The 20,130-nt window shown below is 34.9% G+C and overlaps 1 protein-coding gene across 1 annotated transcript in view; it reads left to right on the forward strand.

Annotated features, from left to right (window-relative positions):
* Window positions 1-20,130, forward strand: part of HOMER1 (homer scaffold protein 1) — a 129,606-nt gene that overhangs the window by 52,909 nt on the left and 56,567 nt on the right. Inside the window, exons 3-5 of the mRNA XM_068965408.1 lie at window positions 1,919-2,050; window positions 5,688-5,780; window positions 14,341-14,480. Coding sequence (XP_068821509.1) covers window positions 1,919-2,050; window positions 5,688-5,780; window positions 14,341-14,480 — 365 coding nt within the window. The remainder of the gene's footprint in view (window positions 1-1,918; window positions 2,051-5,687; window positions 5,781-14,340; window positions 14,481-20,130) is intronic.

Below are 20,130 nucleotides of genomic sequence, written 5' to 3' on the forward strand. Positions count from 1 at the left end.
CCAAATCTAGCCTTGGTCTTCCTGTCTCTCAGTCTTTGTCCCATCCTGATCTGTGGCCTTCTCCGCACTTAACTCCTCTCTGGAATCTCATTGCTCAGCTACTGGTTTGCTTGCTCATCAGCCAACTCTTCTTGCTCCAGAATGTAATGCATAATTATGTTGCTTCTCACTGTTGTATCTCAAGTTCCTAGAATTGTGCTAGGCGTTTAGTAGAACACACACAAAAAGTTGCATATTCAGACGATTCCTGACTATTAGTACATTCTTTCCCACTTTGATGACAACCCTGCACGTTATGCCCTTTGTGACCAAGTGGCTCAGACAATAAAGGATCCACTTACAATGCAAGAGACCTGGGTTCGATCCCTGGGTTGGGAAGATCCCCTGCAAAAGGGAACGGCAACCCACTCCAGTGTTCTGGCCTGGAGAATCACATGGACAGAGGAGCCTGGGGGGCTACAGTCCACGGGGTTGCAAAGAGTCAGACATGACTGAGTGACTAACGCCACATGTTAGAGCAATTGTTAGCTACATTTTATAGGATCTAGAATGGCATGCTAAGAAAAACAGCTTTGAACCAAAGGCTAAGGCAATATATTAGTATATAAATTTTGTCAGAGGTTAAAAATGCTTACTGAGAAGAAGGGCTTTCATGTAGCAACAGATAACATGACTACTGTGTGAGAGAAAGCAAGGCACTATGCTTTTACTGTCTACTTTAGTAGGACAAGTATCAGGCACTCATTATAATGTCATCAATACCTCATAGTGAATAAATATTTACATTTTTACTGTTCATGTGGTATACAGATTTAGCTATGTTCTGAAAATGCTTCATTTTTATTCAGAATTTAATAGTTCACCAAGTAACTGCTTATGGATTTGATAACATATCTGTCTTATTATTACTGAGATCACTTTGTAATCTCAGTCTCAATTACAAAGTCATTAGACTTCTTAACTAAAACTGATTCTACACTTTAGAAGTACTGGCAGGAGGACTGAATGAACTTTGATGTGGTAAAGGACAGTTGAAATTCACTAAAGTGATTAGCAAGGTTAATATTTAATAAAATTATGCTAATTTTCTAGCCTGCCAGACTCCTCTGTCCATGAAATTCTCCAGGCAAGAACACTGGAGTGGGTTGCTATTCCCTTCTCTAGGGGATCTTCCAACCCAGGGATCAAACCTGGATCTCCTGCATTGCAGGCAGATTCTTCACCGTCTGAACCAACAGGGAAGCCCAATACTAGTTTTCTAAGGAACTATATTATAATAAAAAATGATAGTGATTCTCATTAACATGATTTTATACCACTTTATACATCAACAAAGTAAAGTATATATTTAAGGGTTTGTTTTTCTCTTGAGTAGAGGAAAACTTAGTAACTGATTGAAAATCTTTTCTGTATCACAGTATATTTCAGGTAAGTTACCTTTAAGTAAATTCTTGATGATGGATTTTTAGAAAATAGTTTTCAAAGAGAAAATTTGGTGTCTTCATTTTTGTAAGACACTTTGGGGAGGGAGACTTTACTTTTAAATAAGCAACCGCTAAAACCTACTTGCTTCCAGTGAACATCACCCAGAATTCATAGGTAGTAATCCTAAATGTTCAAAGAGAAGACACTGACCACATTATAAACTCTTTAAAAAAGTCTGTGCATTACAGGAACATTTATTTTGCTTGTTAAGTGTTGAAATTTGTGAAAGAGTGCCATTGTATTTATAGTTCCATTATTACCATATTTCTACATTATCACTTATCATGTTGAAACCTGTTTCTCTAGCTCTCTTCATATACTTAACATTGTGGCTCAGTAGGAATCCTGAGTTTTTATAGAACTGAACAGTCCTGTGCTTGATTGTCTATTTGTGAATTTTTGGCTGGTTCCTCATACTTATTTTATTTTTCAGGCAATAATTAACAGCACCATCACTCCAAACATGACCTTTACTAAAACATCTCAGAAGTTTGGCCAGTGGGCCGATAGCAGGGCAAACACTGTTTATGGACTGGGGTTCTCCTCTGAGCATCATCTTTCGAAAGTAAGTTAAGTCATAAGATCCGAGTGGAAATCTGCATCTTCTGGTCAGACATCTTATATATGTAATGGAAAATGGAGAGTATAAAATGTAGGAGAAATTTCTTTGATAGTCTCAGAACAACTGTCGTGACTTTAGAGCAAGAAGTGAGAGATCGGTAGATTCCACTGTCAACTGGAAACATTGTATACATTAAATGCAGTCACCATTGATTGCCTATGTTGTATTGACATTTGTGTGGTTAATTAGGCATGATAGGAAATAAAAGGTGGGAATTATCACCTTAATATGGACTTTGCTTGGTGGATAGCACCTTTGATTGATGTTCTGCAATATAGGGAAACACCAAACTCTTCTGAATTGTGGAAACTCAAGCTGATAGTGGTATTTCAGCTTTTTGACATATAAATCCTGTTTTATGCTTTGTTTGGGTGAGAATAACTCTGAGCTCTCTGATACAACACTGAGTAAGATCTAAGAGACACCCTGAGGGGTTCTTGGAACCATCCAAGTAAATTGCTGTGGCTAGAATGGCTGATAAAATACAGAGCGTCACCTGGGCAAAATACTGGGAAAAAAACCAGTTGTCCTGCACAGAAGCAAGAAGCCACGAAGTGTTCATACCAGCCGCGTCTTGAGTTCTTGTGGCTGTCGCAAAGAAAGAGCTTATAAGGAGAAGGAAACAATGGCAGGATAACAGGGTGATCCAGGGGATGGTTGCTCACCTTTATGCTTCGCATTTAGTGCTCACCAGACCCCAGGGATTATGTTCACAACCTCTCTGTTTGAAGTATTCAGTGGAAAGAATAACCCTACGTTTGAGGCATATTTTATGTATGCCGTGGTATACATCAGATCCGATGACCTGGGAGCTGAAATTGCTCAAGTGCAGGGTAACCAGGCTCTTGTTAGATAGATGCGCACTGTTAATACTTAAGCTAAACCCCCACTGGTCATTGTAGAAATCATTCAGATTCTTAAAAATCAGTTCTTTTTAAAAAATCTTACACTTTTGTGAATATTTATTGATTTGGTTATAATTAGATAGTTCAGTAGTTAAAATCATCTTTCTTTCCTTTGGTTTAGTTGTAAAACTTCCTTAACGCTGTTTTCAAGTGCTTTTGTTATCTTTTCTGTAATATAAACTAGAGTTGAAACCTCAGTTTTACGACTGTTTTAACTTTCATCTTGGTGACTATAAGCCATTCTCTGTAAGATGATTAAGACAAACAAGTGTTGCCTAATTTTGCTTCCCTTATACCCACCATATTCTCCAAATACATTTCTTGAACTGTGGTAAAAGTATGAGTTTTAGCCTCAAAGTATTTCAACAAAGCAGGGACATAGGCATCCAGTTAAGCATTGCCCCTCCATAAACAATCCCCTCAGGAAACTACACATTTATTCTATTTTGCCATTACTCAGAACCTTTTTGGAACTTTTCTTTTGAAATTGTCTATTAAACCCTATAGCAAAAACATTGAAACTATGATTATATTACATTTGCTGAATTTCCTGACAACAAAGGAACTAGGTTGTGGATTAATTTTCTCAAACTTGCATGAAATGATTTTTGAACCTGAGTAATTTTTTACTGTATTAAGTTGATTCTTTTTTATAACTACATCTTTCAAGTTATGGGCAAAAACTAATGTGATAAGGAAATAGTTTATTAAAATCTGTCAATCATATTGTTTCCTCTTACCTGATATTTTTTCTGAGAATGGCGTTTATAGTTAAAGAATTTGTGTTTCCTCTCTAAAGTTAGTGTATATTTTTGACCAAACTGACTGGTAGTGAGCCCTAGTATTGTATTGTGAAGGTGGATTGACTATTAGGAAACGACTCATTAGCTCCTGGAGTCAACCCTAGTTTATTTATTCACTAGACTTGGCTCCAGGAGCTTGTGATCAATCTCTTCGGAATGTTTTGGCCCCAAAATAACAAAACCATGACTTATTTTCCAAGCTGCCTTGAAGATTAAGGTTGGTGCTTTGTAGGGGGCCCAAAGGAGTATATAATCTTTTACATAAATGAAGCAAGCATGGAAATATTCTGGCTTGTTTTTGTCACTAAAAACCATACATGAAACAAAACATTATAAGAGATTAGAGAAGTCTCTGAAGGCAGTTGTAGACAAGGTGCTCTCAAAATGCAGAGAGCCCAGCGCTGAAAAGAAATGTGTGATCTCCTAAGGTTGACGGGTGAGGAAAATTTCAACTATGCTTGGATTGTTAGAGTGCTTTCCAAGTGGTATTTTGTTATCATGGAAACCTAAGTCTATAAAAATTAACAGCAGCTTTGGTCTTTATGAAGTTGAGAAGAGTTTTAAACATTAACTACCTTGGAATGCCAAATTAGTATAAGAAAAACTTGATGTACTAGTTCAAATTACATAAAGACTAATTACGGTTTTTCTTTTATTTAATTTCCAACAATGTGAATGTGGCCTTCTTAGCTCTATATTTTTTAACAGTAATATGATATTCTCTTCAATTAGATAAGTATAATAATGCAGATTCAGTTTCCTGATCTGCAAGTTATAGGTGGGGGGTAACAGGTTTAAGGTAAGAAGGAAAGGTGTTGTACCAGCTTTAATTTTGATCTTCTTCTGTTTCTCTGCAGTAGGTCAGAATATCATGAGCCTTTCCTTCCAAAGCTTTCCTTGCCAAGATGCAAGTGAAACTGGGGTTGGTTTATCAGGTTTGAGAGGGACCTGTAATTTCATGTTTTTATTGCCAACTCTAATAGATGTTTAAACTTGCACACAGATTTTCAATTTTTTGAAAAATCTGGTTATTTTGTAGCCTTAGCTTATTCTCTCTGAGAACAGTGGGAGAGTAATTTCTACTTCCAGTGCATAAAGAGATACTGTTTGTAGCCATGACCTTTATTTATTAGATTACCTTGAGTTCCTACGAGTTAGCATTTCACAAAAGTAATTTTTAAAATTGTTACCAATCTTAAAGACCTTCGTGGGGACCTGCTTTTCCTTTCTGCTGCTGTTTGGGAATCTTTGGGAATGAAAATTTACTGTCAGTCAGTGACAGTAATAAATGTTGCTGTTTGTATTGCTGAAAATAAAATGCCTCATGTAATACAAGGGGTTCATGTTTGGGAACACATGTAAGAATTAAAGATTTTTAAATTAAAATAAAATAAAATAAAAAGATTAAAAAAAAAAAAGAGTTAATATTCCTAGTAAAAGTTAAAGGCCTGCTCCAGATACAGAGATGTTTAGGAGTGGACACTTAGGTGATTTAAATTTTTCTGTGATAAACACAGTGTGCCCATCTTTACTGATTTCACTCCTAACCTCCACTCCCGTCCCCTACCTTGGTCTTAGTAAAGTATAGCTGAACGACCAAGAAGGGACATAGCAAAGCTAGCTGACACCAAATTCTAACTTAGTTGTATCATGATGTTTTTGAACGAGATTTGTCAGAGTACTTTATGGTATACAAATGTTTGATATTAGGTTTATTTTCTTGTCATTTTCATATTATGCCTGTAGTTGATTTGAGAGCTAAGTTTCTTGTGCAAGAGTCAATTATTCAGTAAAATGGAAGAAAATTAGGGTAAAAGTGGGCATTAAGACCTATTTTTATTTGGTTAATGTATGCAGTCTTTCTGCATTCAGTTTGCAGAAAAGTTTCAGGAATTTAAAGAAGCTGCTCGGCTAGCAAAGGAGAAATCACAAGAAAAGATGGAACTTACCAGTACCCCTTCACAGGTGGGTATCTAATTTCTATTCCTTGTTCATTTTAGATGATATGCTTTGTGCCAGAGATAAATTTAGAAAAATAATGGCAAAGTTAAGGTGACTTTCAAAGTGGACATAGAAATGCACTGTTCAGTTAATCTGTACTAGTGGAGAAAGGATTTTTTTCCCTTATATACCACTGTGTATAAGAATCTCGTGGCGGGGAAATCTGTTTAGTAATTAAAAGTCAGCTTTCTAATATGCATACAACTTGGAAACAGTTGTGTACAAAGAGCATAGATTGCCCTGTTGTCTGTCTTCTGTCTTACACGATGATCAGTAGAGTGTGGCTGCAAGAGGAGAAGTGGGAGAGGCTTGGGGAAACAAAAGTTTATTGTACTCACAGGTCCTCGAAACATTGCAGGAAGGGTAACCCCTTCTAAGGCCCCAAAAGTGGACTCTTCTCTGACACTCAGCAATGAATTGTCCGAGACACGTGTGCTGACAAAGCAATAGACTCTACTGGGCAGGGGCGCAGCAGGCAGAGGGAACCCAGGAGGACTGCTCTGTCACGTGACTCACGGTCTCGGGTTTCCTGGTGATGAAATTAGTTTCTGGCTGTCTCTGGCCGATCATTCTGACTCAGGGTCCTTCCTGGTGGTCCATGCATTGCTCAAGCAAGATGGATGCAGCGAGAAGGATTCTGGGAGGTGGTAAGACACGTGACATCTCCTTTTGACCTTCCCTAAATTCTTGCGATTGGTGGTGGCTTGTTAGTTCCAGGTTCCTTACCAGGACCTCCTGTCATAAAATAATTCATGCAAATGTGACTATGGTGCCTGGCCAGGCTGGGCAGTTTCATTGTGTTTCCCCTAACGGGGGGCATGGCACACCTCTAGGAGGCAGCGGGAACGCCTCAGGTCGGGCAGCGGGCAGAAAGCAGGAGTACAGGAGAACACCAACCAAGGCTAGAGCCTGCGTTGGGGTTTCTCTTGGGAATGGCAGGCAGGGTGAACAGTTTAGGACTGACTAGTCTATATGATTTCAGCTGGCTCTAAACCATAGGGGTGGTTCCCAGTTGCCTAACACCCGGCCCTTGGAATGTTGTCTCCCCAAATTCAGGGGCCCAATTAAAAGAGTATTTCCTGGAGTGGTTAATTTACATATCAAAGGCATGCTCGCATCGTAGCCCCCTGCTATCTCTAAGAACTGGCTAACTAGAAAGGTTTTTAAGATGTCATCATAGTATACAGAAAATTAAAATATATAAATAATATAGTTTGTTCTACTTGATTTTAAGATGTGTTTAAATCTGAAAGTTGGAACATTTACATCTCAGCACTGAGACCCAAAGGTTATAGGTTTTTAAAAAGTAAACCTACTTTTTAGTAGGTTTGGAAGCAACCTAGATGTCCATCAGCAGATGAATGGATAAGAAAGCTGTGGTACATATACACAATGGAGTATTACTCAGCCATTAAAAAGAATTCATTTGAATCAGTTCTAATGAGGTGGATGAAACAGGAGCCGATTATACAGAGTGAAGTAAGCCAGAAAGAAAAACACCAATACAGTATACTAACACATATATATGGAATTTAGAAAGATGGTAATGATAACCCTGTATGCGAGACAGCAAAAGAGACACAGATGTAAAGAACAGACTTTTGGACTCTGTGAGAGAAGAAGAGGGTGGGATGATTTGGGAGAATGGCATTGAAACAGGTATACTATCATATAAGAAACGAATCGGTAGTCTAGGTTCAATACAGAATACAGGATGCTTGGGGCTGGTGCACTGGGATGACCCAGAGAGATGATATGGGGAGGGAGGTGGGAGGGGGGTTCAGGGTTGGGAACGCATGTACACCTGTGGTGGATTCGTGTCAATGTATGGCAAAACCAATACAGTATTGTAAAGTAAAAAAATTAAAAAAAAAAAAGAACCACTTTTTCCTTTAACAGGTTAGTTAATACCTGCTACTTGTCCATTGTATAGTTGTATTGTTAGTTAATACCTGCTACTTGTCTTTCTTCAGCAGGAAATTAATTACATCTCCAAATAAAACTCATTAAATAGCTACATTTCAGTATTTTTACAAAGGTTTTAATGTAATAATATGACTCAGAGAAGGCCAGTAACTTTTAGCTTTTTAATAATAGACTTTTCTAAAATTTTTATTTCAGTTGAAATCTTATGGGTAAGGTTCAGCTTTATACTGGGTTCTTCTCCAGGGTAATTGTTTTTGAAGTGTACTTAGGAGATTTTATAAAAGGAGGGATTGGATGTTACAAACATTTCTGTGGAATATGTCAGTAAGTAGCTGTTTTACATAAAACTTTCTTAAGGAAGTAGATAGTGATTGCCTTGGAATTTTGTGACTAGCCAAATGATTGGAACATTGTAGAAAATATTTCGCTCTTCCTTCCTCCCCCACCGCCCACCGACACCCAACTGTATTTGGTAAACCCTACTGGTATAAAGAGTTTTGAGTATTTTCAGAGGAAAGGAGAGCTCTGTTAAGTATGCTTAAAGTACACATTTCCTCACAGGCTAAAGGTAAACTCTGGATTGAAGCCAAAGCTCCATTATTCCTCCTCTGTATTTGCAGAGACCTGGAATAACATGAATGATCATTTTGAAACTTCCCTTGAATCTCCCTAAGTGCTATGATAGTGTAGTGATGCTTTTAAATATAAAAGCCTGTTTAAAATTTAGCGTGCTGCGATTCAAGGGGTCGCAAAGAGTCGGACATGACTGAGCGACTGAACTGAACTGAACTGACACATTGGGGGCTCTAGCTCCTCAAGTGAATGATTCTAGTGTCACCGCAGGATGCTCCAGCACATTCAATAAAAGAATATTCCAGAGACTCTAATAAAATTGTAATAGCTTATACTTGGCCACTGTACTTAGACCCTGTTCTCTAATCGTAACTTGTTTTTGTTTAATTAGTCATGCAATGTTACAAGTTGCTGCTAAGGTCCCTGCTTGTCTTTGGTGGAAGGAATGTCTTTAAGCTTTTACTTTCATCAGAGGAATTGAAGATGTTTGTATTTGGAAAGTGCTGTGAAATACAATGAGTAAAGAAATGTCTTAAGTACACTAGCATTTGAGAACGAAAATATTCTGACCTTCATTTATCTTTTAAAAATATTTGAAGTCTGATTGTTCATTTACAGAAGCCAGAGAAATAGGGGGTGAAAGTATTTTCATTTCTCTTTCTTCTTTCTTTTTTTGTATGACAGTCCCTTACAGAGGTCATTAATACTTCTGTTTTACTTTGAATCATGTAATCTCTGGCCACCCTGATTCTATTCATTTTGAGCTTGACTTTCACTGATTTAATACAATCTATTAAAATAACACTCTGCCTGGAGAATAGAATATTACTCAGGAATTCAGCAAAGGGAATCAAGAGATTAAATGTGATAATTGATAATAGTAGATAGTCACAGCTTTTGCTTTTATTCAAGGCTGTATTGCAGACAAGATAGGCATATGTATTTTCAGGTCAAATTCAGACATACATTCTTTTTCTGCCACTATGTGATCTTCAAAAATTTGCTTAATCCTAGTCTGTAACATTCATCTGCGACATGAATGTTACATTACTTACCTTACAGGATTGTTGGGTGGAATAAATATGATAACGATAATGTCATGTTGACAGTGTCATGCAATAATGGCTATAATGTAGACTCTAGAGCTCGGCTTTGATCTGGACTGTAACCCTTATGAGTTTTCTGAGCTTAGGCACGTTAGTATTTTCTTTAATTCATAAAATGGGAATAAGTTACTTCCTTACAAAATTGTCGTGAGAATTAAGTAAGGATTACAAAGTGCTTAGTGTGAAGTAAAGGCTTAGTGTTAACAATTGAGTTGTAAGGTGACTATAATGGTGAAGATGATGATGTAAAGCCTTGGCAGTGTTATTTAGAAAAATACAGATGCCTTAATTAAATAAAGCCTACATCAGAAGCCCCTGGAAGAAGTGTTAGAATACAAATTGCTGAGTCCCAACCATTTCTAAATTTAGAAGGGCTGAGATAGGGCCTTCGAATGTGCACTTCTAACAGGTTTCCAAGAGTTGCTGAAGACTGTTGATCTGGAGAATCACACTTTGAGCAACACTGCTGTAGATAAATCCTTCCATCTCCCTAAAGGCTTGTGATGAAAGGAGTCTGGCATTTAGAGCAGAGTTAGCCAATTCCCTCTTAGACTGTTGAGCTAAGGTTGTACATGCGGTATAAATGTGTGGTTGTGCCATAATCTTCATGTTGTCTTCATCAAGGTAACGTCTCTAGGAGTACATGGACTCACATGTTAGTTGTCAGGTTCTTTCACATCTCTCTTTAAATAACAGACATTAATTTAAAACTTTTTATCTGTTGAAGATCTTAGGTTCTTATGTTTCCATGGGAATCATTTAAATAGTCAATGATATATAATCAAGAGTGATGATTGACTTTAGCCTGAAATTTCTTACAAAGTTCACAGTTGCAAAATACTGTATTTCAGTTAACTTAATAGAGAAAGGGGCTCTATGATCAAGTAAATCCAAATGTTTCTTCATTGGAATTGAAAAAAAATTAATTTTTAGCTGCCAGTTGACTAAGACTTTTAAATTGAATAAAATGTATTTAATTCCATCACTTGTTTGCAGCCAAACAAAAGTCATGGGCTTTTTTTTTTTTTCCATTTAATATGTCAGGTTGTGTAGCATTGAACATATTGTAGTAGCTATCTTGATTTATATTTAGTATGTCTTAACTTTTTCCTCAAGATTTTTTAGAATTCACTTTATAGAAAAAATAGATTCTACATGTGTGTATATGTATTCAGAGAAACTCAAAGTTTCTTTTTTTATTTGTAAATGTCATAATTTTTAAAATGATCATTTTAGCAATAAATTGTATTTGCCCAAATGGCACTGGTTTCTTGTAAGTGATTATTAGAACCTCTGTGACTAGCTATCCTATCCTATGAAAGGCAGTTGATCTCTTTCGGCAGCAGTTCTTGAATCTATAAGGTCAGAGATTTGAACTATATCATGTATTAAGGACATTTCAAATGCAATAAATCTTGAGTGTTTTAGATTTTCTTGGTATAAATGGATTTTTTGAAAGGTGGTCTGCATTTAGGCCTGTTACTGTCCTAAACTATATTATTTTTACATATCTAGCCCAAAAATATACCTGTAGAATTAGTGAATGACTATACATTAAATATGATACCTTTTTAGTCATAGTATCATCTGACAAGTTTCATATTTACTGAACCAGATACCACAAGAACAATGTTCACAACCTCAGGAAAGATTTGCTAGAGCTCTCTTCATATAATTATTTGCTCTCCAAAGTAAGAACAGTGAAGACATATGTCTTTAATCCTGATTATGAATCTTTCTTAGAGTTGTGTTCGACTCTTGGTGACCCCATGGACTGTAGCCCACCAGGCTCCTCTGTCCATGGGAAGAATACTGGAGTGGGTTGCCATTTCCTCCTCCAGGGGATCTTCCCAACCCAGGGATTGATCCCAGGTTTCCTGCATCTTCAGCATCGGCAGATGGATTCTTAATCGCTGAGCCAGGGAAGCCCAAAATTAAGAACAGTGCAGATATGTGTCTTTAACCCTGATTATGAATCTTTATTACATAAATCATAACAAATTTAATTGTCTACAATTTCCCAAGATTTGTTTTTCTTCAAGTAGAGCTAACCCTTGACACCCCACCCTCCTGCTGTGGCACATACACCTGAACAGACTCCTGAGAGAAGGCTGGTGACAGCACCCTGAATGCCTGGCCTGCAGTGAGAGCCAACATCATTTCTTTCCCACGTGATTCAAGATATTTCTGGGGCTTTTTGTGTGTTTCAGGGGAGGGCTTTCTTGCCACTTCATAAATGAGGAAAGAGAATTCTTAAGCACTTTCTGAATCTTTTACATCCTTGCTCAGGTTTCTTTTTTTTAATATGGTCATATCTTCTAGTTTTGGCTTCCTTGGTACTCTCATATTTAAAATGCAAAGTTTTTATTTTTTATCACTATGATCAAAGAATATATCATTTGATATATTTTTCCTTAATATAGATGTGCTAGCCATATTAGCTTAGGAATCCCTTTCTAAAGAGAAATTATCCTACTTTTTCAAAGTTTGTAGTCTAGCAGATATACTTCATGCTTTTTTAAAATTTTGTTTAGTTTTTAATTGAAGGATAATTGCCTTACAGAACTTTATTGGTTTCTGCCAAATAGACTTCATGCTTTTTATTTTGATATTTGATTTAAAGATATAAAATGTAGGTTTTATGAAAAGTTAACGTTTTTAAGGAATAACTACAGTTGAAGAGGAAACTGCACAGAATTTAATCTAAAAACAACTAGATATTTGGAATATGTTAAATAAAACAGGTTTCACAGTGCTATTTTTAGCATATGTAAAATTTCTAGGTTTCACACAATTCTTTTGGCTGCCCCTGTGGTAGTTGGTGTAGCTGGAGGGCAAAGGAGTTTCGTTGCCCTCGTGTACTGTTGGAACTCTTTCTTGTTCTCCTGAGCAAATGTTGATTATTTTTATTTTTTTACAAACATCCTTAAAAATAAAGCATGCTCAGGGCTTTTGTTTTCATTTTAGATATAGCATCTAGGGTAACTTAAATATGCCTTTTGCTAAATATAGCGAATATTTGAGCCTCTGGAAGAAAAGCAACCTGAGTCCCTTTCTTCCTTTTCTCCTTCTTAGCTTGTCTCTGAGAACAGTCTGCTTCAGTGGCATCAACAGTACTATCCTCCCCAACACTCATGCCTCATCCGCTTTCTTACTTCATTCCAGAAGGTCGTAAGAACCTGAAATCAGACGACGACTCCTCTCTCTCTCTTAATCCTAATCTCCTTTTCACTCTTACACTCTTATCCACCAGTTCTAGCAGGTCCTTGTTGCTAATATTAGTTGTGCTCTTCTATGTTAACAAGACAATTTGTTTCTGTTGTCATTTTCACTGAAATCAGTTCTTGGCCAACTTAGCATTTAGTTGACTGGACAGTCAACCTGGATTATTTTAGTTTGGCCTTTCTTGGAGAAAAACTTTTCCTGATTTATTGAAACCAAATGTGAATACCTCATGGTTTCTTATTGGCTGCTTAATGCTTTTCCAGGCTGATTGATGTGGCCCATGATTGATCAAGAGATAGTCATTTTGGTAGGATTTGCCTTTGTTGTAAAACAATTTCATGTTGTCACAATATGCTGCAAACTATTTGTGCACTGATTTATCAGTTAATAGAAACAATAGATTCAGAAGAAAGGTTTTAAAGGAATAAAATTAAATGTCAAACTGGAGGTTCCATTAATTATTGAAAAATAGGTGAAGATGTGGAATCAAGAAGGGAGTCTTTTAATCTTTTGATAGTTTGTATAATTTATAGCATTATGGTACTATTAGTTAAAATATTTAAATGTGAAATAAAACACATAAAGCAGTATGAAACCAGAAGCCCCAGAAAAGAAAGTTGATCTCACCACATTAATATTTTCCATATTTCTTTCTGGTGCTTCTCCATGAGTAATAATTGTTACATAAAGTATATAAATTATCATAATCTAGATATCTCCTTATATCATCCTCTTTTTCTAGTTATAAGCAATTTCCTATATTACACATATTCATCTTGTTTCTATTGAGGAAATCTTACATTCTTTCAGGCTGACAAATTATGACCATCCCTGTTGATCACTGAAGTTTTCATTTTCTTGCCTAACTTAGCCTAATATTTCAGTTTTGAAGTTTTATTGGTCAGAGATTGTAAGGGGTTCACCAAGCTGCTCTTTAACCATCTTGTGCTGGGGCCTTCCCTGCTTAATGGGTTTGTCAAATGACACCTCATTCTGCTTTCTAATATCAAATTTAGATAATCTGGTGATGACAGTGATAAGAGTAAGTGTCAGAGTTAGCTTTGGTTTAAATTCCATCTCTTTGCAAGTGGGATAACTTAAATTCACTTTGATAGAAATAAAACAGGAAATTTTGCAAAGAGAAATAATTTCATAATGAGTAGCAGGCAAGAAAAGCTGAAATACACTAACATCATTGTATATAATGTTACAGGAATATTTCCAATTACTTTTCTAAATGACTCTAAGAACTGAAAACTATGGTAGATAAAAAAATTGAGACTTAAGATTTCATTCTTTCTCTTCCTATCCTCCCATAAATAATAAATAATAATCTTGCAGTTTTGTCTTATTTTCTTTTTCTTTTCAAATAATTATTTGAACATCTAGCCAATTAATTGCTTATATAACCTGAAAGTTTTTTAGTTCTTGGAAGCTACATTTCTAAATTGTATGTTTACATTTTTAAATGGTATCATTTCAGATAGCTTTCTTGTGGATTGCTTTGCTTTAAAATTTTTTCTGTTTAATTCATTTTTTAAGTCTTTGATTCAAATTTCAGTTGAAATATGACCATATTTCATAAGTAAGGATATATCAGAGTCAGTTTTAACTTTTAGATTATCTTGTATATTTTAACAAAACTGTAACACTTTTTAAATCCCCATGCCCTTTTTTTTTTTTTTTTTTTAAAGGAATCAGCAGGCGGGGATCTTCAGTCTCCTTTAACACCAGAAAGCATCAACGGGACAGATGATGAGAGAGCACCTGATATGACGCAGAACTCCGAGCCACGGCCTGAACCCACTCAGAACGCACTGCCGTTCTCACATAGGTACAGATTCAGCTCGACCATCATGATTAAGTAACGTGTACAATCTCACTTGGTTTCAGATAAATCTTGCAAAGTTACAACCCTGAGTTAAAATTCCAGGTCAGACTTTTTATTTTTTTAACTCTTAACTTCAGAAAAGTTTTACTGATTTATGGTTTATAGTTGCCCAGGTGGAGTGGGGTGGGCAATTTCCACTACCTTAGCAGAAAACGGGCTACTGAGCTAATTAGAGTACAAATCATTTTCCAGTGAGACAACGTGTTATTGCAAATCTCCTCTATTTATTTCTTAACCCAGCCTGTAAAAGACCCTCTTTGTTAACCTGTTTTCCATTTTCATGTATGTTCTTGAGAGTCATAAAAATTAAAAAAAAAATTAGGTTTTCTACTCTGAAATTAAGCTTTGCCATCGCTTAGAGGTGATCTCACTGTATGATTTCAAACAAGGAAACGGTTTATTGGTGTAAGTTCCAGCATGAACCTATTAATGTCAGACTTACTTTTGTACATCAGCTAACAGAAGATAAATCTTCACGTGCTTCTGAATTTTAAAGAATTTGATACTTTAAAAAGATGCAGTTTATTCTAAATATGTTCCAAGCCAGTTACAATAATTATTGACCATGTTGGAGTACTTTTAGGATGTAAGGAGATCTGAGAATCGGCAAATGCAAACAAATACCTATCAATCGTTGCCTTTATTTTTATCCTTGTTTGGAATCTTTTGACCTAGGTAGTTTTACTTATAATTAAGAAAAAAGTTTTCCTTTGTCATGCATCTCTTTTTGGACCAGTTCAAAAAAACTAAAATTCTTTAGCATATTCAGAAGAATGGTGAAGTGAGATACTCCAAACTCTTTTTCATGAGAATTTTAATTTTGATTGAATTGGTTGAATATTAGGGGTACAGGATTAAACTTATTAGAGACACTGAGACCTCGTGCTCAGCCCAAGGAAGAAGAAATTTTAGATTTTTCTTAGGAATGAATGGGGGGGAAAACTGTTTGGCTATGAGGCTATTCCAGTTCGTTTCTAAAAATGCAAATAATTTTGCATAAAAGAGGCACATTTTGGAGTTTTCATAGAGGCGATCCTCCAAGTATTTCAGGATAAGTGCATTCTCGTTTCTATAGCTGTAAGAAAGACAGAACGTGTGAACATTTTTGGTTCATCCAGTCTGAAGACTGTATGTTTACACTGATAGTAAACCATACTAGTTTTTAAGATACACAGTTACTACTAAACAGCAGTGTGATTCATATGCAGTTTTTAAAATATTTGTATTGAGGAAAGCAAAAATTTCTTTCCTGTTTAGCACATCCAATTAGTAAATACATGTAACTACAGTGAACGTAATTATAAACTTGATTTCTTTGGCTAAAACTTAAACAACACATGTGCATTGAATACTGTCAAGTTAAGAAATACGAATTTTTGTATTTATCATTGGTAAAGCTGTTTCTAATCTACGTTTTGCACCTAGAATTTTCTGAGTGTGTATTACTTTGCTAATCTTCAGTGCTTGGAATTACTAACTGTGACTGGTCATCTATTGATTTTCTCTGTTCTTGGGAGTCAAGTAGGAGTTACTTTCTTTGATGTGAAGATACAGCTTCTTTGACTACTGGAATATATAGGTTAGCCAAGGAGATATTTGAGTTCTGAAAATGAAATTTAACAGGTCAATTTAAGCTTTTGGTTATAGTAAAGGCATTATGCAATCTTAGAGTTTTCTTATTATTTAAAAAATACTTTAGGGTTTTAGAAGATTTATATCTGAACTTGTTTTTATTTTCTATCAATCAGTATTAATGAATACTCACTAAGTTACTTGATTAAAATTAAGATTTCTACCTGAGACAGAAAACCAAATCATTTTACAACTAATGTTAGAATATCAAAATAGCATTAAAGATTTCAGAGATGGTGTAATCTAGGATTTTTTAAACTGTAGTGGTTTGAAATCAACTTAGATTATTCATTTCGTTCTGAAGAAAATGAAATATAAAATTAAATAGGAAAAAAACAAAATAAAACTCAACATTAGGAGAAGAAACTGTTTCAGTAACATATATATTTTAGTGTGGGCTGGATTATAGGGTAAAACATCAAAGTTTGAAAGCTTGTGCTTTTGACACATTCAGTCCTAATTCTAGGACATTAGATGATTTGTCCTAGGTTGTATGGGTTATTAGTAACAACTTTAGGTTTACAGCTCAGCACTTTTGATCCTAGTATGTACTACCAAGTTAGTTAACAGTGCATTTTAGTCTAATCCCCAAAACAAGCACATCATTGTGTCAGAAATTTAATAACTGTTTCTATGTCAGGAAAACTATACAGAAATAAGATCAATGTTTTATAAATTACACAAAGAATATTAAAATAATTTCTCTTTAAATCTGAAACTCACAAATATTTAAACTTGTTACAATATCCTTTTTTACCATGGCAAAAAAACATTTAAAATCTGTGTTTTTAAGGCTTGCATATACTATTTTTTTTGCCTTTCTTCTTTGGAACTTATTTCAGCAGGAAAGAATGAATAGCAAAAAAGATATTCTGCCAACATTCCTCTGCTCTGGTTGATACCATTTTATTGCTAAATTAGGAGTAAAATCACTAGAACATCTATGTATGTGTGTTTTTTTTTTTAAAGATGGAAGGGTACAGGAAACAGTGAACTAGTCAGTCAAGTGGATTGAGTTGATTATAGTAATAGCTATTTAGCAAGCCAGCTTGTGCTCTTCTTAAAATTTAAGTTTTATGCCTAAATCTTACTGATTCATTAATTAACATGCCAAAAGAAGGCCCTGAGTTTTCGTTCGGCCCTGAAAATGTAGTAATGTATTTATAGTTTATTTACTCTATAAGCTTTATTTATTTTTTAAGAAGTACTACTTAGTTTTAAAGAGAAAAGCATGATTTTTTTTTTTGTTAGTCTTTAAACTTACACTAAGTTTCCAATGTATTTGAAAGAGATAGTACTTTAGTGAACTCCCACGCACCTATCTCTGAGCTTTAAAATTTAGGAAAAAATGGCCAGTCTTGTTTCATTTCTAATCCTACCCAGTCTTCCACGTTTGTATTTTTAGAGCAAGTCCCAGGCATCTAATTTCATTCACAAATACTCCTTAAAAATTACTTTTGTATTTTATTATTTACTAAGCTAGTACAACTTTTTATATCCAAATTCTATTTACTGGCATTATAGAGTTACCTTTATTTACTCTTTTCTTTGATTTTTTTAAAAATTATGCTGCTGAACTAAATTTTAAAATGGATGAGCTGCTCGATATTCCTTAGTCAAGTGCTACAGGACTGTTTTGTGTCCTTGTTATAAACTATGCAAAAATATTTTCATTAAAGAAGTTCTGATAAATTAACACTTTTAAAAGTATATTTATTTGAATGCTGTAGAAGTCTGGAGATATGTAAAATAGGAAGATTATGAGGATGAAAACGTTTACTAATTTCTTTGGGGACGTAGTATTAAGTTTTACCTGAATTGCTATTTTTTCTTGGAAAATATTTTTTTTAACCTGACTGATAATATCCTTTTGGAACTGAACAGGTATACACTGACCCACTGAAGTGTTCAGGGCTTCCTTTGAGGCTGTAGTCTTCGATTAGCTGTAGCTAATCTAACACAGGTTTGAGCTTACAGAGTCCACTGATAGTGGATTTCTTTCAATAGTAAAAATTACAGTAGCACACAATCCTCAGTTGGTTGAATCCATGGATGTGGAACCAAGGATACAGAGGACCACCTGGAAAGCTAGGCATGGCTTTTTGACTGCATTGAGGGTTGACGCCCCTAACTCCCTGCATTGTTCAAGAGTCATCTGTACACTAAATAAAATACTATATGCTTGATAATATATATATCTATATATATATATATAATATGGAGGACGGTTTTGTGTTCTCATTCCAGGAGGGATTTGTTTTCTTCATAGTATCAGCTATATGGAATTTTGGGATTGACTTGTTATTTCTCAGTGAACTTGAGGATATTTTTAAAGATATAAAGCTATCTAAAATTCTCATAGAAATAGTTAATTTTATAGTTTCCTAGGGCTGTTAGAAGGTAATACTGAAATATAATGCTGAAACTGAAATTTTTTATTTTGTTGATTGTGAATTTATGATTCTCAGATATATAGTAATATAGTGATAAATAGCTGCTGTTATATTTTTGAGAGCAGATATGTGTATACAGCAATAGCTCATGAAGCTACTTTTATACTGATAAATTTTTAAAAGTTTGATTATCTTAATGGCAAATTTTCTATTTTGAACACCTATTACATTTAAATTCTTCTAAAGTTTAGATAATGTATTCTCATGGTGCTGCTAGAGTTTATGCATTTGGGGGTATTGCATGTATCTTCTATTCTGTTAAAGAGATTTTTCTGCCACTTTGTGTTTTCCAGCAGATATTCATTAAAGGATATACGCAGAATCATTCCTCCTTAGTATATTGATTTGCTTTAAATCAGTATAATGACAATTTTACCATAATCTGAGTGGGTTTATTCCACTTGTATTTAATAGATTAATTACTTCATTTATTGTCAGTTTCCAAAAGCTACTATTTTAAAACTGTGATTAGAGAGTTTTGTACATTTTCAGAAACTAAATTTCACTGGAAAATATACACGCAATTTTAGTTACATGTTAAAAAGACGAGCAGTCTTTATTGTGACTGGAATACATTTTGTACATATTTGAACCTGATACAAACAGGAAAAAAGCTGTTAAGAGCTCTGGAGTACTGTATTCTCCATAGCTGTGCCATTTGTCTCTCTTTTCATGAATAACTTCTAGGCTTATAGTGATGAAGTAAAATAGAAATAATTTCTGTGGACAACTCTTGTTTGAACAAAGCTGTTTACAGCTGGGGCTTGATTTCACAAGAAGTGCTTTATCATTGATAAAATTGTAGATAAAAAATGTAACTTGTAGGATTCCCCTTATAGTTACAGTTACAAATATTGTTATTCTACCTCAAACCAAACCTCAAAATTAGAATTAGTTTTTCAAAATTAATTTGAAGGCCAAGACGGTTAGCGAGAGGGGTACAACTCAACGTTTTGGAGATGGCAGAATTTCCTTTACTGTAATTGTAAACAGGTGGCATTTTGTAAGAAGTGCTATGGTAATTTGGCAGTATATATAGGTTTGCATTTTTCTGGGAACTTAGAAGTAATCCATGTATTTTTTAATAAGATGCAGTGAAGTATAGTGACCAAGAGTGTTTACTTTATTAGGTTTTTACATATATATACTTAAATTTCCTATCTTAAATTTTTAAGAACTAATCTTCATTCAGTTTTAATGTCTTCTAAAAGATTTTGAGGAAAATATAAATATTTTCTAAAGCATTTTGGTTGGGAATTATCACTTAATATGGATTATTTGCAAGAAGAAACGTACTATGCATATGAGATAATGACATTGCTAACATACCTCCAATTAGAGATTGTTCCTTCCCCTTTTCCTCTGCCTTAGCACTGAAATTAATGGGAAGAATTTTCACCAGTCCATCCCTTGTGATTGTTAGTTTGTATTTTCAGGGTTACTAGCTTGGAGTTAGGGGTGCTGTCACTCACGAAGGAACAGATGTATCTTAGATTAATTATGACCTT

The sequence above is a fragment of the Capricornis sumatraensis genome, chromosome 2 (genome assembly GCF_032405125.1).
Source record: "Capricornis sumatraensis isolate serow.1 chromosome 2, serow.2, whole genome shotgun sequence".
In the NCBI taxonomy this organism is placed as follows: domain Eukaryota; kingdom Metazoa; phylum Chordata; class Mammalia; order Artiodactyla; family Bovidae; genus Capricornis; species Capricornis sumatraensis.